At 45.6% G+C, this 27,551-nt stretch overlaps 1 protein-coding gene across 6 annotated transcripts in view; it reads right to left on the reverse strand.

Annotated features, from left to right (window-relative positions):
* Susd1 (sushi domain containing 1) overlaps positions 1-27,046 on the reverse strand; it is a 119,364-nt gene extending 92,318 nt beyond the window's left edge. For 2 of the 6 annotated variants that reach the window (XM_041657838.1, XM_041657841.1), the window contains exons 1-3: positions 26,708-27,045; positions 17,339-17,452; positions 9,856-10,011 (exon numbers count right to left, since the gene is read on the reverse strand). In XM_041657838.1, the coding sequence (XP_041513772.1) occupies positions 9,856-10,011; positions 17,339-17,452; positions 26,708-26,825 (388 nt within the window). In that variant the 5' untranslated portion in view covers positions 26,826-27,045. Of the gene's footprint in view, positions 1-9,855; positions 10,012-17,338; positions 17,453-26,707 lie in introns of all 6 variants that reach the window. The other 4 variants (XM_041657839.1, XM_041657837.1, XM_041657842.1 and 1 more) reach the window with 2 other exon arrangements.
* Between the last annotated feature and the right edge of the window lie 505 nt (positions 27,047-27,551).

Consider the following 27,551-nt stretch of genomic DNA (forward strand, 5'->3'; position numbering starts at 1 on the left):
GTTTACAAGAGGTGGCTCACTTATAGTTTCAGAGGTTCATTCAGTCCATTATCAACATGGCAGGGAGCATGGTGGCATGCAGGCAGACAAGGTGCTGGCTACATCTTGATCAGAAAGCAACAGGAAGTGGACTGTCTCATTGGGCATAGCTTGAGCATATATGAGCCCTCAAAGCCCACCTCTACAATGACACACTTCCTCCAACAAGGCCACACATCCCATTAGTGCCATTTCTTTGGGGGCTATTTTCTTTCAAGCCACCACACACAGTCTATAAGAAGCCTGGCTTCCTTTTTCTTTTCCTTGGAATTTTGTGGTTATGCTGTAAGGAAGTCTAAGCTGTTGTGCTTAGGAGAAGCCTCAAGGAAGATCCCTGAAGAGGATCTTCATGGAATGGAGAAGCCATGTGGAGAACCAAAGCAAGCAAGCCAGTTGTCAGTTTGGAGTTCTAAGATACAAAAGGCCTCCTTTAGTGTGTCATCTAAGCCACGAGTTCAGTGTAATCATTCAGTCCATAGCAGATATAAAAAGAATCATATCACCAAACCAGAAATTGTGGGAAATACCCAATTGTTCAGTGTGTGCGCGCGTGTGCGCGCACACGTGCTTGCACGTGCATCTATACATGTTCATTTGTGTGAGGGGAGGCATACATATGCCATGGCATGCAGGTGAACCAGAGAACAACTTCATATACCCATCCTTGCCTTCCGCCTCATTACGGGCAGGGTCCTCCTGCTGTCCAGTGCTGTATACGCCACACTAGCTAGCTCAGAAGCCCACAGGGATCCTTCTGTCTCCACCTCCCATCTCACCATGAGAAAACTACATTACCGCTACCATGTGTTACCACATTTGGCTTCACATGGGTGTTGTAGTAATAAGAAGCGGCGGGCTGCGTCCCCGAGACCCGGCCGCCCCCACGGCTAGCTTTACCCGAAATAATTACACGGAAACTGTATTCTTTTAAACACCGCTTGGCCCATTTCTATCTAGCCTTTTCTAGGCTAGCTCTCGCACCTGGACTAGCCCATTTCTAATAATCTGCTGTAGCCCACGAGCTGGCTTAACAGGAATGATCTTAACCTGCATCTGTCTGGAGTGGAAGAACCATGGCGACTCCCTGACTCAGCTTCTTTCTCCCAGCATTCTGTTCTGTTTACTCCACCCGCCTAAGGGTGGGCCTATCAAATGGGCCTAGCAGTTTCTTTATTGCTTAATTAATGAAATCAACAGATTGATATATGACACTCCCACATCACATGGGCCTGGGGATCTGAACCCCAGCCTCCACCTTACCCAGGGAACCTTGTCCTCCGCCCATAAATTGCTCTTTAAAGCCACTAAACCTAAGGGGATCTTTGGGTGGCGGCAGTAAACAATTGAAATTCCCCGAACGCATGAAGAGCTCAAATAAGTGCCATTAAGAAAATAATACATCAATTTTCAAGGGGGAATTTCTAGGAATATAATGAAATCTTACAAATTGAAAACAAACTGTGAATGCCAAAAATAAAAACTCAAAAGGGCATCAAACAATAGAGAGGCCACCGTTGGAAATCAGGTTTGCGAATCCAACTCGAGGAATCCTCCAGAGACACAGTGGGAAAAGTCGGTGTGAGACAGAAGTCGTGAGATAAAAAACAAAACCTTACAGTGAAAAAGAATCGACAACTGAAGAGAAACTGAAGAAGGTAACGGGGTGGGTCTTCAAGAGCTCATCTAGTGAGGGAGAGAGCACCCCAGCTTACACATCCTGATCCAAACAGTTTGAAGGTGACAAGTGTGAATGCTGCACACAGAAGCTATTCTCCTGGGGCCAACGCAGCCGACTGACTGAAAGAGGAGACTTAACCCTGGCCATCAGGAGGAGTGCCGGCCACACCCTTCCTGCTGGCTCTCTCTGAAGCTCTGTACCTGGTACCTGGTCTCCTGGGCCCAGTCTCAAGCTCTCCATGTCTCAGTACAGGGCACCTACTACAACCCTGACCCATCATCTCCAGGAAGAAAGACAAGCCTGTAGCTGATAAGGAAGGCAGTCTTTGATACAAGTGCCAGAACTACTTCAGAAGGGATAGTAAAGGGAGGAGGACCATGACCACGTTCAAAAGCAGTCTCCACAAGAGGCAAACTACAAAGACAAAGGAGGGCTTCTAGTTGTCTTAGTCCATGAGAAGTGGGGAGACAACGGGCTTTGGTGGGAAGATGGAAGATCTTCAAAATCAGCGGTGATACCATGGAACTCTATGAATATAATAACCACCATTGTACTGCACAGTTTAAGTGGGCAGGCACGTTTTAGGAATGAAGCAACTAGAGAGAAAAAGAGCAAACCAGGTATGGGGGGGGTCATACTTGTAATCCTAACACTTGGTGGGGGTTGGAGGCTAGACCAGCCTGGCCTACTTAGTAAGTTTCAGGCCAGCATTGACTACAAATTCATTTTCAGCCCAGGGAACAAAGAGAAGGAGGGTGTGAGGGAGGAAGTGAAGGAGGGAGGGACAGACAGGAATATACCCTCAGGATGGGTCATCAAAAACAAACACAAATAGTGGTGTGTGGAAGGGTGTTATTTAATGGTAGCTGTTGAAAGAAAAGGAAAACAAAACACGAAAGCCATTCTGAAATCCATAAATAAGAGAATAAGACCCCTCCTGAGAAAAGGAATGGGAACCCAGGAGGAGTCACTCGACCTGACCTAGGACTTCCTGTCTGGAACACAGGGCTTCCCAGCAACTGAGTAACATTTCGAGTTCTTAGAAAGGGAACAAAGCATCACGCTCTGGCTAAGCAGCGAAAAGACAGTTCAGAATCCAGAGGATTTCAGGGGCTGCACCGCTGACATTTCTGTCCTAAAAAAGAAGAGCCGAGAAAACACGCAAGGCAGTGAATCAGAGGGAAGTGGTTGAGAGCCTCGCTCAGAGGCAGGGCAAGCCCTTAGCAGGCAGGAGGCCTGGGTTCATTTCCCAACACTGCGAAAATATAGAGGGAAATTAAAGATACCACAAAGAACGAGGAGGTCTAAAACTAGTCAAACAATATAATCACAGAACAAGGGGCTGTTGTTATGAAAAGAGTTTTAAACTATTAATAATATAAAAAACAACATCAATGTAAATCAATTTATTTCTTTTTAAAAAAGATTTATCTATTTTTACTTTATGAGTTTGTTTGCCAGCATGTGTGTCTGTGCACCCTGAATGTGCCTGGTGCCCAAGGAAGCCAGAGAGGGCATCAGATGCCCTGGAACTGGAATTACAGATATGGGTCTGAGCTGCCACATGGGTGCTGGGAATCACTCAGATCCTTCGCAAGAGCAACAAGCGCTCTTAACTGCTAAGCCGTCTTTCCTGCCCAAAGGACCAAGTTTAAGATGATTTTGTCCCTGCAGACATCAGCCCTGTTGTTAGCTTTGACGCGTTCTAGCTTGGCACGAGTTCCTTGCCAGTTAGGAATCTGTCCTTCTGTGGCTTCTTCTCACCTGTCAATTTAATGAGAAATGTCTGACACTTTACCCAAGCCACTGACAAAGCAACTCAACAGACCACAATGGTAGCGACAGTCAGCCCACCTTCTCTAATGGACATCTTGAAAAATACCAAGTAAGAATAAATGCAGTGCTTTTCATTGGACCTTCAAACATGGGCAAGTGGCGGAGGTATGGGATGACGCGGGACTCCTGGATGCTGACCAACGCTGTAGGACTCACCACAGCCATTATTAGTGAGCTTTGTGTACAGTCACTCAGCAACCTAATAGCCATAATTGTCATAATTATTGCTAATAACGACAACCGCCACATGCCACTTTCCACACGTCAAGTACTGTCCTAAACACTTCATTGTTTATTAAATACTATATTCTTATTTAATTTCCACAACAGCCCATTTTTGAGGAAACTAAAGCAAGACAAAGTGGTTAAGCCATTGGTCCCAGCAGCAATGGAAACTCCAGGATTTGAAGCCATGTACCTACCTGGAAGTCCATATTCAAAACCCATTATCATCCAATTGTGCATCATGAAATCAATAGTTCTCTACCTAATGGAATCGAAGATGCAATTAATTGCCTTAGTTAAGTTCAGGTGTGCCTACCACATACAACCGCAATACTGTGACATAATTTTGACCTTTTTTGTGTTGAGACAAGGTTTCTCTGGGACTCATGCTGTAGATCAGACTGACCTCAAACTCAGAGATCATCAACTCCTGAGTGCTGGGATTAAAGGCATGCACTGTCACCAACTGGCAATTTGACTTTTTTAGGATTTATTTTTATTTATGTGCATGTCTGTCTGTGCATTTCAAGTAGAGTGCAGGTGCCCTTGAAGGCCAGAGGAAGATGTTGGATCCCCTGGAGCTAGAGTTAGGGGCACTGGTGAGCTATTCAGTGTGAGTGTTGGGACCTGAATCCAGGTGTTCTAGAAGAGCAAAAGTGCTCTTAACTACTGACCCTTCTCTCTAGTCCCATGGTGTAGCACAAATTCTAGTTTGGCTTAACAATAAAAACTCGGAGTCATAGATTATGAGGTAAAATCTGAGAGATCAGAGAAGCAGAGCAGCCAGACACTAGAGTTCTCACCTCTACCAATTCTCAAACAGAAAGGGCAATCCTGTCTTCAGACTCCATTCTCAGACTGCACTGAGCTCCTGTCTCCTCCCGTCTTATATTCCTCTCTCCGCCCAACCATATCACTCCTGTCTCCACCTCTTTAGTGCTGGGATTAAAGAAGTAGGATCCCAAATTCTGAGATCACTTTTGTGTGAGCTCCGTTTCTTTTAGACAGATTCAACTCGGGCAGCCCAGGGTGGCCTTGAACTCTCTACCTCCGCCCTGGGATTAAAGGTGTGTGTCACCACTCCCTGGCCTCCAGTGGCTCAGCTCTGTGCTTTGTTCTTCAAGCAAGCTTTATTTGTTAAAACACGAACAAAATATCACTACACCGTGATTTTGATTTTTAAGCATCTGCTGGTTTATAATATTTAGAAACTATCCTTTTTCTAGTCTATTCTATAATCTTAGCCGGTTGACCTCTCAAGTTTACCAGCACAACCATCTGAGGCCAGACAGATTCTATGTCATCACCAAGACTTTGTGTTTAATGATATACTACGCCTTTGTTGATAATTTATACTGCACTTGAGTGTTGTAGCTGAACATCGGCGCAAATTTATAACCTTTTAATGATAATAAAATAATGTAAAAAATTACCATCTTAACCATTCTTAAGAGTACAGTGCAGTGCATTAGGAACATTCACAGGGTTGTGCCAGTCCCCAGAAGCTGTCTTTGGGACTCTTTCTATCGTGTACAATTGAAGCTCTAAGCTCATGAGACATTAACGCTCTCGTGTCCCCTCCTTCCCATCCCGGGGCAAAACTATCTATTCCCTGCCTCTATACATTTGACAATTTTGTACCTCAGTGGAATGGTCCCTCAGCATCATGTCCTTAAAGTTCATCCACACTATAGCATATGTAAAGTTGTGTGTGTGTGTGTGAGAGAGAGAGAGAGAGGGAAGGGAAGGGAAGGGAAGGGAAGGGGGGAAGGGAAGGGAAGGGAAGAGGGGAAGGGAAGGGAAGGGAAGGGAAGGGAAGGGAAGGGAAGGGAGCTAGGATTGGCTCTAGACCATTGGTTTGGCTCTAGACCATTGCCCATGCTAAGCATGTGCCCTACTGTGCCCGCTCCCTCCTTTTTCAAGCTGAACAACACTCCCTGATATGCACTACCTTCACCTTTCATTTGCGGACAAACATGGAGAACCTCTGTGCTGCCTTGACTGCCGTGAACAAGGCTGTTGTGAGCGTGGCTATACAAACGTCTCTTTAAGGTGCCAGATTCAGTTGTTTGGGGGCAAATGTCCAGAAACTGAATTTCAGAACCATGTAGTAATTTTATTTTTAATTTTGAGGCATTGTTTCATAATTTCAAAATATCATACAGTTTTTCACACTTAATACACTATTTTACATTTCCACTTGAAAACGTTGCTGGGGAAAACCCTAAGGCAAAAGAAAACCAAATGGGCAGGTCCTCTCAGAAAGCAAGCATTTTGAGTGTGATTACACATTTGGGCCGAGGCCAGGATGGGCTCAGGCACCAAGCGGCAGGAGCAAAGGAGTTTGGGAACAGGTGTTCTCTTAGAAAGAGGCTCCTGCCCTAGGTAAAGGCCAGTAGACCTAACCTGACCTGGGAAACGGGTAAAAACAGAGCTGGAGGCGTGAAGGTGTGAGGCAAACTGGCAGGACACATGGGAGAGAAGTCCCCAGGAGCTGGGGGATGACAACACTCCCCGGTTCTTTTTGGTCACCTTCTCCTTTCTCAGCCAGGGCTGAAGGGCTTCCATTTCTCCAGCAGCAAGAGCACAATGCTCTAACATGCAGGAAATTCCTGTGAGAAGGTTACTGTTGCCATTCAGGATGGAACACATGACTCAGGGACTCAAAAGGCAAGGAGAAGTCACCCTGAAGCCCTCAGCAGACCCTAGGAGACCCATGCCTACTTGGTGGCCCCTGTGTAGGGAAATGACAGTCCCCAGTCCTATCCACACGGGTGTCGATTCTCTCCATCCACTCTCCGCCCACTCTCACATCGCTGTCGCTGGAGACCTCGTGGCCAGGCTTCTGTGACTTGCAAGAGTCACTACAGGCATCTCTGGACACCAGAGCATCTCCTGATTCTTTAGAATTGACTGACGTCAGCCCACTCTAAAACCACTATAGCTCATTCCTCCTCTAGCGCCAGTGACCTCTGAAGACATCTGTCATCAGCTCTGGAGCCTGACTTAGATTCTGCAAATTACAACATATTCCCGGAAGAAGATCCCTCAGGGTGAGGCTCCAAACAAAACTGGATAAAGGCTGATACCCCCCAAACTTGAACTACATCCCAACCAGCATCCACTCATGTCTCCCTGGCAACTGATTCTGAGGCATTGGGCTCCTCAACACCAATAAGAAAAATTACAGCTTTTACAAGGGGTCAACAGAGACCCCGAAATGAAAAGTCAAAGAAATGACGGGCAATGAACATGGGCTTCCTTGTGGGGTTACAGCAATGCCAACAGTAGTAACCTGACTTTGTAAATATTCTAAACCCACTGAATTAACACTTCAAAAGAAGGGAAATTGGTGAATGTGAATTGTGTCTCTTTTTCCAAAAAGGGAAGGATCACCAAAAATTGCCAGAAATGGAACAAATCTGTCAGGGCCTATGCAGGATTTTGTTCCAGGCAGGTTGGCTTTGGTTTGGCTGACACCTCTTTGACCCTTGCAGAAAACATTTCCTTCTCTCTCTTCCTGTTCTTCCCTTCCCCCCCCCCCCCCCCCCCCGCACCCTTCATCTTTCTAACTTCTGTTTAGTGTGCAAACCAGAGATCAAACCCAGGGCCCTGCTTATACTAGGTAAGAGTTCTACCACTCTTCAACCCAGCTCCATTTTTTTCTTCCTATCTTTTGGGTGTTTTGTTTCTTGTTTGTTTTCTTTTTTTCTTTTAGAAATGGGTACTTACTGTGTAGTGTAACTTTGCCTGGCCTCGAACCTGCTGTATATAACAGGTTGACTTAGAACTCACAGAGAACCTCTGCCTCTCAAGTGCTAAGGTTAAAGGCGTGAGCCGTCACACCTGGTCAGTCTTCCTAACTCTTAAAAGTTGAATGCACCCTTCAGCACAATACTGATACAGTTTTGAAAGAGCGGTTTCAGGTATCATGTGTCCTAGAACATCCCCCAGGTCCGTCCCCCGCTGCTAAGATAAGGGCTACCCTTGGGTTCCACATAACACCTTTGCTCATCTTTCTCTAGCACCAGGACAGTGAAATTAACTGTCCACCTGTCACCTCCCACTGGCACTGCCTTGGCAGAAAAGAAATGTATGTGAACGAGCCAGAAAATAGATCATCATCATACATGGTTTTTAAAATTAGCATCTCACCAGGCATAGTGGTGCACACCTTTGATCCCAGAACTAAAGAGACAGAGGCAGCCCAGTTCCAGTCCCAATCTGAGTTTGAGGACAGCCTGGTCTACAGAGTGGGTTCCAGGATAAGCTCCAGGACAGTCAGGACTACACAGACAAAGCCTGTCTCCGAAAAAAAGAAAAACAAGACCCCCAAGGCCAAAAAAGCATCTCTGCCTTATAATGTCCTAATTTAATGTGGCAACATCACAGTTTTAAAACCACACAGCCAGTAACTTGTTGCAGAAACAACAGGACACTGGATACAATGTGTTCTTTGAGAGAATACATTTATTCTTACTAAGAAAAAGCTGGATGTATGAATTTATCCTTCCAGGAATTTTGTCTTAGCACAGATCAAGCAGAACGGCGGAGGCCAGAATCTGCAGTTCCTAGCCACAGAAAGATTAAAGATGCTCTGTTTTCCTTGATTCTCTGAAAACCTTGTTAAACACCACCAAGCCTTTAAGCAGTCAGAGAGTCTACACCAAGATCTCAGAACCAAGAGGAGTTTCTGGCCTCTCCCCTTTGTGACCGATCAGGAACCTGAGAAAGCTGAAGAGTTGGCCTATTGGGATTCGCTACCTAGACGCAGAGTTCACCCAGAGTCATGAACATGAGGAGGGCTTTGCTCTGGCTTCCGTTCAATCAACATACACCCAGGAATCTCACTGACAAGGTTACTTGTTGCCAAAAGTCACGTTCCTTACCGAGTCCTGTGGTGGCAAGTCTCCTTCGTGACAATGCTTAGACCTCCTAAGAGGCACAGAAACCCTTGGTGCTTAATGGGTGTTGTGCTTAGTTACAGGAAAATAGAGCTGGCACACTGACTCCAGAGAGGTCAGCCTGATTGTCCATTGTAGAAAGGTTAAAACACAGGCCATCACGATATGAGAGCCGACTGCTCAAGCCTCAGTCTGAGTTCAATCCCCAGATTGGGCAGTGAAAGAATGGGACTCCTGAAGGTAGTTCTCTGAACCCCTGCCACACAAACACACTGTGCACATGCAAGCACACACACTGTGCACACAACTTATTTCTCTCTCTCTCTCTCACACACACACACACATACACACACACACCACATCATACATGCACACACAAACACACATACTCATAAACATACATAATAAATTAAAAATTTTTAAAGACATAAAACTTGAAAAACAGTACAATCAATTATCAGATGCCCACCCTCCAATATCATAAGTTATTCAATTACTGTTCATATTTCGTCATTTAAAACAGCTCACAGAAATCAAAACACAAAATACTTCATAATAATGCCCCAGACAATTCATCTCTCAAAATAATAACATTCTATAGATCACAATACCATGATCCCATCTAACAATAAGTCTTCATTGGGGTTTATATTACTCTGATAAGAAGATATGGCTACAAACAACTTGGGAAGAAAAGGGTTTCTTTTAATCTTACAACCCTCAGCTCACACTCCATCACTGAGAGAAGTCAGGCCAGGAACCCGGAGGCAGGAACTGAAATGGAAGCCATGGAAGCATGCTGCTTACTGGCTTGCTCTCCCGTTGCTTGCTCAGCCTGGCTTCTCCCTGCCTAGAGGCGGCATCATCCAGTGAGCTGGGCCCTCCCACATTAACCCCTAATCAAGAAAACGCCTGACAGCTTTGCCTGTCTGCCATGTTTGCCAGTCTGATGGAGGCATCTTTTCAGTTGAGGTTTCCTTTTCCCAAGTGACTCTAACTTGTGTCAAGTTGACATAATGCTAGACAACACATAATGTTAGCATTAATTCTCTAATACTGACTAGTACTACTAGGTGTCTGTTCAAGTTCAAGGCTTTCCACCGTGATTCTACTCTCTATCCATCAGCTACCGTGCCATCCCCAAGTGGTCATCACCACAGCCCCATTTAGTACCTGTACAGAAAGTGCCATCGTTGGGAATGAATGTCCTGTTGTTATTTGTAGCCCGATAGCCTTTGTGGCAAATGCAGTAGAACCCTCCAGGTGTGTTGTGGCAGGAGGTGTGGCTCCCACAGATCACAGTGGCTCCGAATTGGCACTCGTCTTTATCTGCAGATGAATACGTGGAAACAACTCACATGAAAGCCGTCTACCCACACCATGCATCCCTCCCAGAATCCTCTCGCTCTCTGTAGACTACGGGGTCTCTCCTCTCTGACAACAGCCTACTGGTGTATTTGGTTCTCCAGTCTCATGCTTTCCAGACTACAAGGAAATGGACTCACAGAATTACATACCTGGTGCATACAAAACCACACGAGAAATACAACTTTATAATCTGGGAATCGAATCCATCTTACTTGAAGATTGGCAGCAGGTTATTTTTTAATTTTTTTCACATTTGAGAAAAAAATCATAAAAGGTTGAGGATGTAACTCTGTGAAGAGGTCTCTGTTGCTAAGATCCATGAGGTTCTGGGTTCAATCCCATGAGAGTGATCATGCTTTTAAAATAAGACATTGGTGGGTCAGCTAGGCAGTTTAGAGAATAAAGGTGCTTGCCAGAGGTTTGACAGCCTTGATTCTGTCCTCAGGACCTACATAGGGCAGGAAAAGAATTCCCAAAAGTTGTCCTCTGACCTCCAAGTGGGACACACTGACATATGTGTGCACACACACACAGATAAAATGTAACAAAAATAAAATTTAAAAGCGTAATGACTGGGAGATGTCTCCGTGGATAAAGTGTTTGCAGATCCCATAACCTACATAAAGCCAGACAGGGCAGCACACAGCTGTTATCCCAGTGCTCCTGTGGAGAAACAGGAGATGGAGACAGGAGAGTCCCAGCGAGCAACAGAAGACATTGCAACAAGGTGGAAGGCGAGGAGCCAACACTAGGTCAGGTTGACCTCTGACCACTACATGCACACACCAATAAGAATACACACAAAGACATGTATGAAATTACCTGGTGCCACACACACACACGCGCGCGCACACACACACACACACACACACACACGCATCTTAATGAATTTAACTCAATAGACATTTGGTTAGCCAGAGAAAGCAAACCTAGAAAAATCCCATTTCCAACTCAGCCATTTTCTTGGTCTTTTCAGTATTAGAGAATTAGTGCTAATATTAAGTGTTGGCTAGCTATGTGTTATGTGTTTTTGTGCTTCTACCTCAAAGTTCCCTCCTAGACGTTGAACAGAGAGTTCTAGTCTCTCAAGGTTATTGTCAACAGGTGTGGCTAATAGCCAGACCTTGTATTCCAGGCTTATATCTGTTCCTACTTCAAACAAGAGTCTAAAGGATCCAACTAAGTTCCAGTTCCCTTTATGGAGGTAACTTTGGATTCCACCCAGGGAGTGGTTTGTCTACAGAACATTTTGGTCTAGTGTGTGAATGGGACTTGTTCTAGCAACGGAATGTTTAACTAAGAATGGAGTAGCCTGTGACCTTCCATTGGCTTGTTCATTTCCTTGTATCGTGTTAATCAGTCTTTTGTCTTACTCCTACCTTTTGGGGTCAGGGTTATTTTAGGCAGTTGGAAATTAATTAAATGCGGGTGAATTTTCAGTACTCACGGAAATACCCTCCTGATACTATACTATATGTTTCTCCGTTTTATTATTTTCATTTGCATCTTCATATTCTTTACTATATTTCTAACCCCCATGCCTCTGCCCTGGCTGATCAAAGCTGATCCCCGACATAGGTGGGGCTGGTGGGCAGCAGGGAAAATAGGTAGGAGGATGGATCTAGGCTCAGGATAAGAGAGAGCCGGGCGGTGGTGGCGCACGCCTTTAATCCCAGCACTCGGGAGGCAAAGGCAGGCGGATCTCTGTGAGTTCGAGACCAGCCTGGTCTACAGAGCTAGTTCCAGGACAGGCTCCAAAACCACAGAGAAATCCTGTCTCGAAAAAAAAAAAAAAAAAGAGAGAGGGAGAAAGAGAGAACAAGGGAGAAAGAGAGGAAGGCACTCAGGGCTGGCCAGCCAGACACAGAGGAGACTGTGAAAAGTAGGACATCCAGAATGAAAGATGAAAGCCTGTGGGCAAAATGTAGGTGAAGAGAAACAGGTTAAATGAAGTTAGAAGAGCTAGTGGGACAAGCATAGAATAAGGCCAAGCATTCATAACTAATAAGAAGTTTCTGTGTCTACCTCAATACCCAGCAATACCACTTTTGGGTACACAATTGAGAATGCTCAATTGTACCACAAAGACATGTGTTCAACTATGTTCATAGCAGCATTGTTAATCATAGCCAGAACCTGGAAACAACCTAAATGCCCCTCAATCGGAGAATGGATAAGGAAAATGTGGTACATTTACACAATGGAGTACTACACAGCAGAAAAAAAAAACAATGATATCTTGAAATTTGTGGGCAAATGAATGGATCTAGAAAACATATTGAGTGAGGTAACTCAGACCCAGAAAACAAATATGATATGTACTTACTCATAAGTGACTTTTAGACATAAAGTAAAAAAAAAAAACCAGCCTACAATTCACAATACCAGAGAAACTAGATAACAATGAGGACCCTAAGAGAGACATACATGGATCTAAATTACATAGGACATAGAAAAAAAAAAAAGATCTCCTGAGTAAATTGGGAGCATGGGACCATGGGAGACATTAGAAAAGGAGGAGAAAGGAAGGGAGGGGAGTGGAGAAAAAATATATAGCTCAATAAAAACAATTAAAAAAAATAAATTATTTCAGGCTGAAAAAAAAAAGAAGTCTCTGTGTCATGATTTGGGAGCTGCTATACCCAGGTCCTCTGCAAGAGCAGTACATGCTTTTAGCCATTGAATCATCTTTCCTACCCCTAAGATTAATTTTATATCCAATGATCCAACTAGAAAATTAGGATTGTCAGCTCCCAGAAAACACACTAGAATTAGCACTGAAGTCTTAGGGGCAGGAAACACACTGCCCATCTCTGTGAGCCATGGTGATCACCAGGTATAGAGCAGCTAGAACACAGATGACTGAAGGCTGCCTTGGGTGTCATTAGCTAAAGAAAATGAGAGGGCAAAATGAAGTTAAACTCTCTCCTTCTCTGATTTCCAGTGTGTTGGGTCAGGAAACTTTTTCTTTACGTCTCACTGGTGCTTACAGACCTTGAAAGCTGCCATAGAATATGCCCATTACAGGTCATAGTCATGCATGCCTTTAATCCCAGCACTTGGGAGGCAGAAGCAAGCAGATCTTTGTGAATCTGAGGCCATTCTAGTCTACATAGTAAGTTCCAGGCCAGACAAGGATGCAATGAAAAATCTTGTCTCAAAATAACAAAAAAAAAAACAAAACAAAAAAGTCAAAGCAACAACCATACCCCACCCCCACCAATACACACACATATAGAAATGAATTAATTTAAGATGTAAGAGTTAGCTAGGAATATGCCTAAGCTATTGGTCAAAAAGTGTTGTAATTAATATAGTTCTGTGTGATTATTCAGGTCAGAGTGGCCAGAAAACATAAGAACAGTCTTTGCTTACAAATGGCACCTACCAACTGAGGCATGGATCCACATAAGACCTAAAAAAGCTTTAAAAAAAAAGAAAGGAAGGAAGGAAGGAAAGAAGAAAGAAAGAAAGAAAGAAAGAAAGAAAGAAAAAGAAAACAGGACTTCTAGATCTACAAAAGTGGGAGCCAAGTGAAGCTTCTTGGTAGCTGCATTTTTTCAGATACGCTCTGTTTGCTGGTGGCGCACAGAGGCGTAGCTCCTTTAAGAAAAATCTTCCTAACCCAGCATTTGCAGCAAACACTGCAGGGCTCTGTAAGAGCCATCTTCCTTATTCATGCACAAACAGCTTTGGCTCTTTTAGGAGGTCCTGAACTTAAATGGGGTTTGTGAGCAGCTTGCTACTAGTTGCTTAATGGCAACACAGACCCGCTGCATCCCTGGAGCTGGGGGCTGTGAGCATGGCCTACAGAGGTGGTAAATATACCTCCGCCATGTTGGACAAAAGAGCCAACAGGTAGGGCCACTGATGACTTCCTCCAATCAGGTTGTCTCTCAGAATGATACTCACTTTTCCAAAATACAACATGGGGGGGAGGGACGACCCTTTGGATATTTCTTCCATTTTCACTTTTATTTTTAAATTACAACTATTTATTTATGCATACATGTATCTGTATGTGTGTCTGTCTCTCTGCCTGCCTGCTTGCCTGCTTTTGTGGGCACGCGGCATGCGTGTGGAAGTCAAAGGACAGTTTGTAGGAGTGGGTTCTCTCCTCCACCATGCAGGTTCCAGGAACTGAACTCCAGGTAGTCAAGCTTGGTAGCAAGCACCTTTACTTACCGATCTAACTATCTCGACAGCCCTTCTTTTCCATTTCCTTATGTGACTTTTTAAAATACTTTGTTAGAGATGGAGAGATGGCTCTGCAGTTTGGAGTGCTTGCTACTCTTGAAGAAGAGCCAAGTTCAGTTCCCAGCACCCACTGGGCGGTTTACAACCACCTGTAACTTCAGCTTTGGGGGCTCCAAGGCCTCCTTCTGGCCTCTACAAGCGTACACTCACAGATACAACTCACACTCAATAGACTGGTGCACACAGATAAAAACTACACCCCACATGCTGTTGTGGTGTTTTTTTTGAGGTAAGATCTTGCTATGTAATCCAAGCTGATGTTCAAACTCCAAATCCTCCGGCCTCAGCCTTCACAGCACAGGAGGCTGCTGTATCCCCAGCACCCTTTGAATTTTTCAGATGAATCTAGTATACAACCTACAGGTAAAACTATCCTTGTTAAGATTTGCCTGAGAGATTGGGGCAACTGAACTCTCAAGTCACAGCTAGGTCAAGTGCACAGCTCGGCTGACAAACGCTACACAGAGCTTCCAGGCACAAGCTGATCTGGGCCCGGGCCTTTGTCGTTCTTTCTCAGCACACCTCTGCGTTAGTGACTTTCCTACTCTTGCGATAAAACACCATGACAAAGCAGCTTAAAAACGAAACGTTAATTTAGGCCTCCAGTTCCAGAGATGTAGAGGCGCAGCAGCAAGCAGCAGGCATGGCTGCAGGAGCAGGAAGCCGAGAGCTCACATCTTCAGCCACAAGGATGAAGCAGAGAGAGCAAACGAGAAGTGGGGTGCAGCTATGAGCTCTCAAAGCCTACCTCCAACGACATACTTCCTCCAGCAAGGCTGCACCACCTTGCCAAACAGCACCATGAACGAGGGACCAAGTGTCCAAATACTCAAGCCTAGAGGAGATATGTCTCATTTAAATTAATACAAGGTTCCCCTGAAGGTTTCAATTGAGCTATTTAGGTTTGTAGAAAGTTATAGAATTCTTAAGTCCTTCAATATAATGCCATACTATGGTGCGTTTGGCACAGGTGTAACCTCACTAGTAACCTCCAGTGCACACGTAGCAATCCATGTACGAGAACCGGCAGTGACCAATAGGAACAAACACAGAAATGTGCGAAGGTCTCTCCTCCCCTAGGAGATGCACCCGTTGCTTAGAAGTCAAAGAGCAATCGAGAGCACAGCTAGGATGCAGGAGGGGAGGAATTCCTTAGAGCAGTGGTTCTCAACCTTCCTAATGCTGTGACCCCTTAATATAGTTCCTCATGTTGTGGTGACTCCCCCAATCATAACATATTTTTATTGCTACCCCATAACTGTAATTTTGCTACTGTTATGAATAGTCATGTAATTGTCTGTTTTCCAATGATCTTAAGCAACCCCATGAAAGGGTTATTCGACACCCCTCCCCACACACACACAAAGGGATTACAACCCACAGGCTGAGAAACCACTGCTTTAGGGGAAGCCCCACCCAGTTCCTCAACTTCAGCTGTTAGAAAAAAAAGAGCAGGTACTGGTGTGTGTGTGTGGGGGGGGGGGGGGGGGACAGGAGAAATTCCCTAAGGAATCTGACTGCAGAGCAGCCACAGGGCTAAGGGGAGAAGGCCGCTAGTCTAGTGAGACTGCTCAAAGCCTGTGAAGTCTGGTCTGCAGAAAGGGCAACGGTGGGTCACAGGGACAGCTTTTAGCTGTGAAATGGAATGCGACTCGCCTAACTTCTGGACTGTGACTATTTGAACGCAGGATTAAATTGTTTTTCTTTAAGAAGTTAAACAAAAGAAAATTCACATCAGGACAAAGGGTTAGGGGGTTGGCTCAGCAGGCTAAAACATTTGATACACAAGCATGAGGGAATAAGTTCAAAGCCCCAGCCAGAACCCCTGTAAAAAGCCAGGCATGGCCAGACCTGGTGGGGTACACTTTTAATCCTAGTCCTCAGGAGGAAAGACAGGTGCTTCATAATGACTTTCAAGACAGCCAGGGTTATGTAGAGAGATCCTGTTTCAAGAAAGAATGAAAGAAAGGAAGAAAGGAAGGGAGGGAGGGAGGGAAGGAGGGAGGGAGGGAGGGAGGGAAGGAAGGAAGGAAAGGGAAGGGAAGGAAGGAAGGAAGGAAAAGAAAAGAGGGAGGAAGAGAAGAGAAAAGAAGAGAAGAGAAGAGAAGAGAAGAGAAGAGAAGAGAAGAGAAGAGAGAAGAGGAAAAGCCAGACATGGCCAGGGAGGATGACTGGGGCTCCTTGGTTGACAATCTAGTTCTGGGTTCAATGGGAAACTCTGAACATCTTCCTCTGGCTTCTGCACATACCTCTCCACACACACACACACACACACACATGTGCACACACACACACACACACACACACACAGGTATAACAAGGGTATAGATGCTGCCAGTTCACAGCTACAAGGCAACATTTTACAGCATATAGCAAGGAGAAAACTGAGAAGTCATTGCCACTTTTATTATAATTAAACTTTTGTGACATTCTCTCTGAATTGTGCTTTAATCTCAATGCTATCTGATTGTACTAGCATGGACACCATGAGCCAAAAAAAAAAAAAAAAAAAAAAAAAAAGATTCTCAGCTGCCTCTAGTCTAAACAACCTTCAAGCTATCTTAAAGTATTCCTTGAAGTCATCCCAAAGGGTCAGAACTACAAAAATCACAGGGCAGATTCTGATGGACATTCGAGACAAGTAAGCTAGTAAGCTAGTCATTTGTTTTTTCCCATGGCATTAAGATAAATAGTTTTATATCAAAACAACCTGAGAAATAAAGAAATTTAATATTTGCTTTTGTTGTTAAGTTAAAGTTGGGACATAAAACAGACTTCAAATCTGTGTAGGCCAAATAATTTCCAGAGAGCTCAGGTCAACGACATCTAACATGAGGGGTTCTTCCTTGGAAACACCAGAAAAAGGATATATCTAAATAATAAAACCAAGATTTTGTTGTAACTGCCAAAAACCCATCTAAAAAAATGTGAACAAAATAACAATGTTTGCCCTCCAGGGACACTGGTTCTAAAACTGGAGAACCCTTGGTTTTGATTCAAATTCTCAGCATAACCCACCAGTGAAACTTACCAACACACCGTGTCCTCCCGTTGCCCCAGAAGCCATAGTTGCAAATGCAGATCCTCTTCCCGTCCTTTTCCTGGCATGTGGCGTGTTCATGGCATGTGGCACAGACACCTAGGTCTAAATCAGAAATCACACTCTTCAGAAACAGGAGGTTAGAGGTGAGAACTGTTCGGTCAAGGGACATGTATTACAGAAAACCAACATTTGAATACCAAAACAAAACAGGTCAAATCTCATCCTTAAGACTTTCCACAGTGACTCACTGCTCACAACATATAATGCAAATTCCCCTGCCAATCAACGCTCTTCGCTGTCTGTCTTCTCATCAACTCCTCCAGCGTCACGGTCCCAGATTCCAACTGCACAGTACCTTCCCAGCAGAAGGGACAGATCCTGTCCACTATCTGTTCTCATCCTTGTCACTGGTCGCCATGCTCCTGTCACCGGGAATGCCCACACCCTCTTATCTGCCTGTCTGGAGCTCACTCTTATTTCCAGGATCCAGTCAAAATGCCTCCTTCTTTCTGAAGTCTCCCCCACTCCTAAAGAAAGCTGTTCACATCTTCTAATCGCCCATGAAACATGTCCACTCCCATAACAATGATGTTAATCTCTCCAGATGTTTAATCCTCTCTTGGAACTGTGACTGAACCACTTGCGGATGAGGATTATGACATTCAATATGATTGAAGATGATTTTTCAATATGATCTTCACAAGCATAACATAGACACCACACTCCACATATTTTTAGTGGTTGGATACAGAGATCTAAAATGGGGGCTGGAGAGATAGTTCACAGGTTGAGTACTGGCTGTTTTTCCATAGGACCCATGTTCAATTCTTACCACCTACATGGTGGTTCACAACCACCTGTAACTCCAGTCTCAGGGGATCCAACGCCCTCTTCTGATCTTCTGGCCTCAGCGAGCACTATATACACACTGCATACAGACATATATGCAGGCAAAACACCCATACATATAAAATAAATCTAAAATGTGACTTGCTACAGCTCTATAGGCAGACCCAGGGAGAGAGCTCATCTGCCTGTTAGTCTATCTCTTTCACTTTAGGGAAGAAGTGAATGTGTTTAAGATAACAACCAAGTCCTGACAGGATGGCCAGACCCCAATTACTTAGATAAACAACAGAAATATTTAAAGCTAAAACTCTTAAAACATCTAAATTTACCAAATAGTGATATATGACCTGAGATCAAATAAGAATTTCTGCTCAAGGCTATGGAGAATATTGAGTTTCCTGCCCGTGTCTCTGTAATTTCAGGAGTGGCCTAGTATGGAGAATGTTCCAGCATAGAATTTCATCCTAGACTTGGCTTTGTCCTTACCCAGATAATACAGCCTCGCCCTCAGGCCGCACCAGGCACAAGACCAACAGAGAGTGGGAGACTCCTAAATACTCAGTCATGTTCTTTGCTTTTGTTTTTTTTTTTTAATCTAACTAACAAAGGACAACACATTCGAGGACAGCCTGGGCTAAATGAGAGTCTATCAAGCAAACGCCAAACAATAAAAACAAATAAAATCAAAGACAACATAGAAACAACAAACTACTAATGGTTACTGGCACCAAATTAACCATGGAATTTCCATAAATATCTAATAACCATAAAAATGCAAAAAATAAATATTATCTGACCATCATTGAATAATGGAATAAAACTTTAAAGCAAAACTTATGTCTAGGGGCTGGAGAGATAGCTCAGCAGTTAAGAACACTGACTGCTCTTCCGAAGGACCTAGGTTCAATTCCCAGTGCCCACATGGCAGTTCACAACTGTCTGTAGCTCCAGTTCCAGGGGCTCCAATACCCTCACACAGACATACATGCAGGCAAAACACCGATGCACGCACAGGGCAAACAAATAAACCATACTGAATTGTTGAAGCAACAAAACAAAGCACTGTCTGATGTGGTACTAATTGTACATATAGGACCTTTTTTATTTAAAGAAAAACAACCTATGTCGAGTTTCCTCAAAAGAAACCCACTTGTGCAACACTCCCCCAAAGCATTCAGACAAAGACAACGTCCAGACTGAAAGACAATGATAGATGTGAGAGCTTACTGCACAAACTCCAGTCTGTCGTGCTTTCACAGTCTTAAAAAGTAAATTTGGGGGGGGGGGGGGGGAAATCAAGCAATCACAGATGAGACCTACAATTTTAATGAAAAAAAGTTTGAGGGGGGAAAAAAGAAAGTGGAGATTTAAGAACTAGAAAAGCATATTTCTAAAAATAAAAAGAAAGATTTCTGGGTAAACACTGAGGATTTCAAATACTTCCAACCCCCTTACACCTAAAAAAGAAAGAAATGAAAGATTAAAAAACTGTAAATTTTTCTGTATGTTTTGTATGTGTGTGGAGGGGTGCATGTGTATGCATGTAGATGTATGTATGCAGATGTGCATGTGTATATATGTAGATGTATGTATGCAGATGTGCATGTGTATGTATGTAGATACTTATGCATGTAAGTGTGTGCACATACACATGAAGGCCATAGGACAACTTCGCTATTATTTATTCGCAGGCACTGTCTACATGTCTTGTTTGTTGTTTTGTTTTTTTTTTAAAGATTTATTCATTTATTATGTACACAACATTCTGCCTCAATGTACGCCCGCACACCAGAGGAGGGTGCCAGATCTCAGTACAGATGGTTGTGAGCCACCATGTGGTTGCTGGGAATTGAACTCAGGACCTCTGGAAGAGCAGTCAGTGCTCTTATCCTCTGAGCCATCTCTCCAGCCCTGTTGGTTTTTTTTTTTTTGTTTTTTTTTTGTTTTTTTTTTTTTTGGCACGGGATCACCAAGTAGGCTAAGCAGCCTGGCTGGCCAGTGAGCCCCAAGGCATCTCTACCTAAAAATATAAATCTTAAAATAGGGATGTTAACAATTATTTCATATGGAAATGAGACCAATACCTAGGAACGGCTTTGCAGAATGGAAGAAACAGAGTCCCTGGGTCCCTAGAGGGACAGGTGTAAGAGACAGGAACAAAACAGTGAGGGACCTGCTTGAGCAGAGCAGTGTTTGCTCTGCCATTCTTTTTGATATGCTTGGGATAGAAACCAGGCCTCCTGCAAGCTAACCACATGCGATACCACTAAGCCCCACCTCCAGTCACAGACTGAACATTTCTATAAGGAGTAATGAACCAAATCCCCTCACGAATGCTGATGTATGATGGCGTTTACTTAAAAAAAAAATCAGGGGCCGAAGAGATGGCTCAGAGTTTAAGAGCTCTGGCTGCTCTTCTAGAGGTCCTGAGTTCAATTCCCAGCAACCACATGGTGGCTCACAACCATCCGTAATGAGATCTGGTGCCCTCTTCTGGGGTGCAAACATGCATGCTGTCAGAACACTGTATACATAGCAAATAAATCTTAAAGAAAAAAAAATCAGGAAGACTCCAGACTAGAGAGATAACAGGCAGAGCAGAAGCGAGAGAGCATCCCCCAAGGGGTTAAATAGATTTAACCACTTTAATAGATTAACACTTTAACACAAACCACTGTAAAACAAAGTCATCTCCTTTTGCAGTTCCTAATGCCATGGTTACGGGCTGTGTCTCCTTCAGACCTTGCTACATTGATAGTAAATTACCCATATAATATGAAGGGAAATGGAAAGGGAAGAAAATAAAAGAAAGAAAATGAGAAAAAAAATCAACAGCTGGAGAACTGGCTCGGTGATTCAGGACACTTTCTGCTCTTGCAGAGGACCCACGTTTGGTTCCCAGCACCGGTATCAGGCAGCTCCATTGGTAGAGAACTTGCCTAGCATACGAGACGCCCTGCATTTGATCTCCAGAGTACTTAAAACCAGGTGCTCATGCTGCAGTCCCGGCACTTAAGAGGTGGGGGCAGAAGGGTCAGGGGTTTAAGGACATAAAGTTCAAAAGCAGCCTGTGCTACATGAGACCATGTAGGAAAAAGAAGAGGGAGGAAAGGGGAGGAAAAGGATAAAAGGAGTAGTGAGAGATGAGAAATAGAAACGCTGAGGGAATTCTAAATCATTTTCAAATCAAGATATAAATCACATAAATATGGCCATGTTCATATATCTTATCATTTCTAGGAACAACCATGAAGATGCAATGCCTGATGTTTAGCACAGTGGTTATGAACTAGGGGATACAGTTCGACAGCCATTTGCTAGCTGGTTTAGCCTTGATCATCTCTATATGTCCTGTACGTCTGTAAAATGAAGATGACATCAAACCTGTCTCATGGTCTTTGTGGTGATCACAGAGTGAATGCGTCAGATGTGGAAAGCAATGTGCTCATTGACCACTGTAATAATGGCCACTCCAGTCTATTAACAGGAACCAGCCCCATAGTTAGTCTGCAGACAACCAATGTCTACTGGATTACCAGTAGACAGCAACGGGAAGAGCAATGGATGACTGCTGGAAGCAGAAATCCAAACCAAGTCCTCGTGTGGACAGTTATCTACCTCTCCGTGGACTGGAAGATTCCACAAACCATAATATCTGAAGTTATGTATTCATTCCTTGCATGACCCATATCCTCCCTCCCTTCTTCTGAAGCTTGACTGGGATGCTGGAAGTTCATCTTTAGTGCCTGCTCGGCTCTCTTTCTTCTTTCCTGCCCCCCCTGCCCACGTCAGCAACCCACTCTCAGTCTTATAATACACCAGCTGTCCTGGTTAGGATGTCTGTTGCTATGATAAAACACCAGGACCAAAGGCAAGTTGGAGAAAAGGATTCATTAACATGTAACAGCTTGCGGTTTATCATCCAGCGAGGTCAGCGCAGGAACACAAGGCAGGAACTGGAGCAGAAGTCATGGAGGAACGCTGCTTCCTGGCTTGCTCCTCGTGGCTTGCTTAGCCCTATTTTTCTCACCATTCAGGACCACCTGCCCAGGAATGGCACAGCTCACAGTGGGTGGGGCCCTGGGGCCCTCCCACATCAATCATTAATCAAGAAAATGCCTAGGGGCCAATCTGATGGAAGCATTTTTCTCAATTAACATTCCCTCTTCCCAGTTATGTCTAGGTTTGTGTCAAGCTGACAAAAGCCACCAGCACAGCAGCTCCTTAAACACCCGCCATGAACCTGCCTGCAAGGTAAAGATATGCTGTTCGCAGGCAAGGGAGGAAAGGAGTTTGTCCTCACCTAACTGCCACAATCCCAGTAGAACCAGACAAACCTGGCAAACTCACTGTTCAGCCTTCTTGAGATTCCCTTCCCTAAACATATGGAGACATGTGGAAACACATTAAATAACCAAGTGGGGGACCCAATAGAGTCCAAAACTCAGAAACAGAAAAAAGTCTAGGATCAAGTCTAGAATACTATACTAAACTGCACTATTCCTAAGAAACTACATCAAATTCTAGAGATAGAATCCAGGGACCCAAGAAATACCATATTCTCTCTCCTCTCCAGCATCCTTGACAGAAAAAACACAGCCTCTCCCTTAGTCAAGCGCATTACCACAGATCTACACCCAAGCCTTAGCCTCTACTTTAAATGAATTCAAGACAGAAGGTGCCTTCTCCTTAGCCAAGTAATCATCACAGTCAGCCTAAACCCCTGAACTAGCCCCAGAACTGAGTATTCTGAGCCCTTAACCTTTCTGGGTGTAAAATGTTTCCAGGACGTTGGCTTCCTTTGACCATCTCTCATTCTCCTTCTTGTCTGACCAAGATCAAACCACAGTGGACTCCACACCTTGCCTCCAAACAAAACCAAACCCATATTAAGTATACCAGTGTCCAAATCTCAACTCTGAGTCTGGAGTTAAGCAGCCATTAGTTTGGGAGTCACCCTTAAAGTCACATTCAATGATCACTGTTCAGCCTACTTCAGCCGTTCTGGTCTTCTCTCACACTGCCTCACACATGACACCTTCTCCGGCAGGTTGTGAGTTTTGTATTTTTTTAATTTCTGGTCCTGTTGGAGATGGAACCTATGGCCCCCCAAATGTTAGGCCCCAGCCCTGCACACTGTTCTGTAAATCCAACAGACGGCTTATTAGCTACAGCCACAGACATCAGAGAGCTCATTAAGATTCAACCAGAAGAACATGGATGTGCACAAGATCAAGTTCCTGGGGGGTGGAAGGCAAGCCGCTGTGGAAGTCCTTCATTAAGTTTCATCTCGCTCCTCAGCTTAAACAACTTTCCATCACTCTGAAACTATCCACTCTCTCCCCTGTTGGGGAATGCAGACCCTTAGACCCTGAATTTTCTGCGACCCCTTGCCTGCCGGAGTAAACAACTTGTTTTCCTGTGCTTGCAGCTGCTTTAAGCACGAGACCTTTATGAGTTCCTGATGGCAGGGGAGTGGTTTCTGCTGGGCTTGCAGCTGAAAAGTCCAGAGAGCTAGGGCACGGCCACTAGTCAAGGAGAGTCCTTTATAAGCTGCCTTGGAACACAATAAAAGGGGCATTCTTGTTTCAAGGATGACCTGTGTCTCTATCTGTGTGTGTGTTTCAATCTCCAGCCCTCTGCCCGACCTATGAACCATTGCATGGTAGACAGACAGTAGTGTACGGGCAGGGTTCAGGAACTGTACGCTCCCCCTCTCGTCTCCTCATACCCACCATGCTGCCATCTCTCAGGAAGACAGACCGGGGCCCACACGTACGAAACACATGACAGAGGCATGTCACACAGTGACCTTTCCCCAGTGCGGCCCATCATTCCTCCACCTTGCTCCCCTGGCTCTGTCTTTCCCCGGACTTCCTGATCCCAGCCAGGCCTGAGCCAACAAGTCCCACAGCCACTCCCAGACTCAGAGCAAAGCCACAGAAAGAGTGAGAACAGGACTGACTGGTTCCACCCTTCCTCACCCATGGCCAACCTCTGGAATCCCCTGGGGCCAGGCACCCCACCCACTCACCAACACCCTCCTGCTCCCTAGTTTATGTTTCCCCATTTTCCTCAAACTCAGGCTTCAGCTAACTTTCTCCCAAGGATCTCCTACCAGTTAAATGTAACTCAGCCAGAGGCTACTAGTGAGAGAATCAACAGGAGCAACCGAGATGCTAGCAATGGCAGCATTGGCCTGGTTTCTAGCCTCAGAGACAGAGGGAGGAGAATCAGGAGTTTGGAGCCAACTGTGGCTACAGTGGAAGATCCTGTCTCAAGAAAAAGTGCACGCACACACACACACAAGTACACACACAAACAACACACATGTACACACACGTACAAACACACAATACATCCACATACCACATACACAAAAATACTACATGCGTACACAAATAACATACACACACACAAACATACATAGAAACACATAAACATATGTATACACATACATACACAAGCACACACATACACACAACCAGGCCAACCAGAGAAAGGCAAATAAGCCCCCTAAGCAAGCACACAAGATACCTGGAAATGATGCTAACAAACACCAGCAGCTTCCCAGGCTGGGCATCCCTAAAGCCCTCCCACCCTGACTGCCAGCCTTGGAGTCACCACCCCGAATTCAGGTGATAGTGGCTGACTCCCCTGCTACAGCCAGCTCTCATTAACAGTCTTCCTGTGCTTGGTACCATCCGGGTGGCCCCTGTTTGTTCCCACATCACATTCGTAACTTGAGTCAACAACCCCTTTTCACAAGGGGCTCTCTGTTTAATAACAAAGTCACGCTCAACAGTGGGCAATAGAGATGTGGTCACAGCATCAAAGAGAAGTGGACAGGGCTCAATGAACTTCCAGTAAGAGAGAACATCCAGCCTAGTTCTGAAATATAAACAGCACTCACTCAGGAGGTAGGAGAAGGAACTGGCAGTTTCCCCTGACCTCTCCTCCCTCTTCCCTTCCTGACATTAACTTCTCCTTCTTGCATGCAGCCCAGCTTTACAAGGGTTCTATCAAACATCATGTCCATTCTTATATTTTCACCTCCTCCCTTCTGAATAATGCCTGTAGTGCTAACATGTGAGCAGCTGAACTCGTTCTTCCCCAAGTCCTGCACTGACCAGGCCAGCCCCGCTGATATCTCCAAGCAACCCTGTGTTGCCAGGCAGAGTCACCAAGTCCCAAGGCTGTTTCTAGGCATACTGTGAGCTCCAGCTTCTGGTGTCCTTGGCGCCATTCTAGCCCAGGTGTCTCATCCAGTTGACTGCTGCATCTTTCTCCCGTCCCTGCATCTCCCATCTAAACTAGCTCTGCCCCCAAGAACACACACTTGAGCTGGTCATGTGGCACGCGCCTATAATTTCCAACACCTCAGAGGCTGAGACAGGAGGACTGTATCACCCCTGCGTTTTCTACCTTCAAGAAAGAAGTTTTTTGTAGAACTGGATGCTCTCTGTTCATAGGCGAAGGGAAACCGTCTACCTAAGGAGAGGAGTTAAATAAGGCAGCTGAGTTCATGTCCCCACATCACCTCACACTTCCCAAATGGGCTGGAGGTGTGGCTGGTGCTTAGCATGCAAAAGCCTGAGTTTAATCCACAGCACCGAGGACATTTAAGGGAGAAGAAATTGTGGATGATGCCGAGTGACTGCTCGTTTGGTTCAGCCAAATAATTCAATGAACCACACTTAATACTTCCTTGGCGAGGGTCTTCACTGATCCTAAACAGGGGTTCAAGCATCCTCGGGTTTTTATTCACAGTCTCACGGGAGACTTTGTTGGCTAGTTCTGTGTCAACTTGACACAAGCTACAGTCATTTGGGAAAAGGGAACCACAATTGAGAAAAAGCCCTAGATTGGCCCCGTGGACAACAAGCCTTGCTGCATTTTTCTGATTGATGTTGAAGGGCCCAGCTCACTGTGGATACTGCTACCCCTGGGCTGCAATACTAGAGCGCCAACACTGCACGTTTAAATGACACAGGAAAGACATTAAAGTGCTTTCTATGGATGGATGGATGGATGATGGATGCAGAGATGCATGGATAAATAGATTAATGAATGAATGGAGGAATGAACTAAAGAACGAACTCTGTTCCTATAAACTTTCATATGCTTCTTTCTTAGCATTCTTAACATTGACTTTTTCGTGGAAGTGAAAGAGAAGAGGAGGGGGAGAGATGGCTACAGGCCAAGAATTTGTCCAGCAAAAGCCACCGCGACCGGAAGCTGGGGGGAGCTACTGGCTCGCCTGCCAACGCGCTCCCACCCCGCGCGCCTCTACTCCGGGCTCGCACCCGAGCCCAGGCCCCACATCCCCACCCACCCCGGGAGGCGCGAGCTGAAGCAGGGCCGCCTCCACCCACGCCCCACTGTCCCCGGGGCGGGCAGCCCTTACTGTTACTCGCCGCTCCTCCTCCGCGATTCCTCCACGCCCCGAGTTTGCGCCGCGGGACCCTAAACGGGAAGCGTCCCGAACGCCCGGGGCCTCGCACTCACCGTCGGTGCCCGGTTCTCCGCTGACACCGCGGGCCAAGCCGAGCAGTAGCACAAGCCGCAGCAGCCGCGGCACCCGGCGACCCGGCGAGCGGCGCGTGCCCCGGGGCCCCCGGACCATGCCACCCGCTCCCTCCCGGCGCCCGCCACTCCCCGGAGGCCCCTGCGCGCAGAGATAAGGCCAGCGGCGCGGGGAAGGGGCGGCGCAGAGGCTTCCGGCGCAGGGCAGCGGAGCGCGGGGTCCCCGGCGGGGAGCGGGGTCCGGGGACCTAAGTGCGCCTGGTGCACCGGCTACGCGCCGCGCACGCCACGGGGCGAAAACGGACTGTGCTAGGGAGGAAACGTCGCGGCGCCAAGTGTGACTTACGGGGTCTCTAGGGAGACCAGAGAGGGGCGAGGGTCACATGAAGGGAACTCTTCCTGGACAGGACAAGGAGAGTTGGGATATGGTGGCCGCCGCACCGAGGGAGAGCCAGTCCACAGGGGGTGAAAATACTTGATCAGGAGACGAAACAAAAGTTCCAGCTGCTTGGTGGGCGCCCAGCTTGTTAGGAATTGACAAAGACGTGAATGAAGGAACACAGTGTTCTAGAAATTACGAGGGACTGCCCCCCCCCCGGGTGGGGACAAAAGTTTGGGGAAATATGTTTCATCACAGAGGTAAAGGTCTCTGCTGTGAGAATACGGTCAGCCAGCAGCGGGGCGTGAGGGAATCAGCCCTGAGCTAGAGCGGGAATCCAGGAAATACAACTTAGGGGTGGGGCACGTGATCTCTGTACTTAGGAGAGAAGCAGAAATTGAGTGTCATGGAACGCAGTCCACCATAAGTTAACACTAGTATAATATT

Source organism: Microtus oregoni, unplaced genomic scaffold (assembly GCF_018167655.1).
Source record: "Microtus oregoni isolate MIOR12 unplaced genomic scaffold, Mior012 000008F_ref0000371, whole genome shotgun sequence".
In the NCBI taxonomy this organism is placed as follows: domain Eukaryota; kingdom Metazoa; phylum Chordata; class Mammalia; order Rodentia; family Cricetidae; genus Microtus; species Microtus oregoni.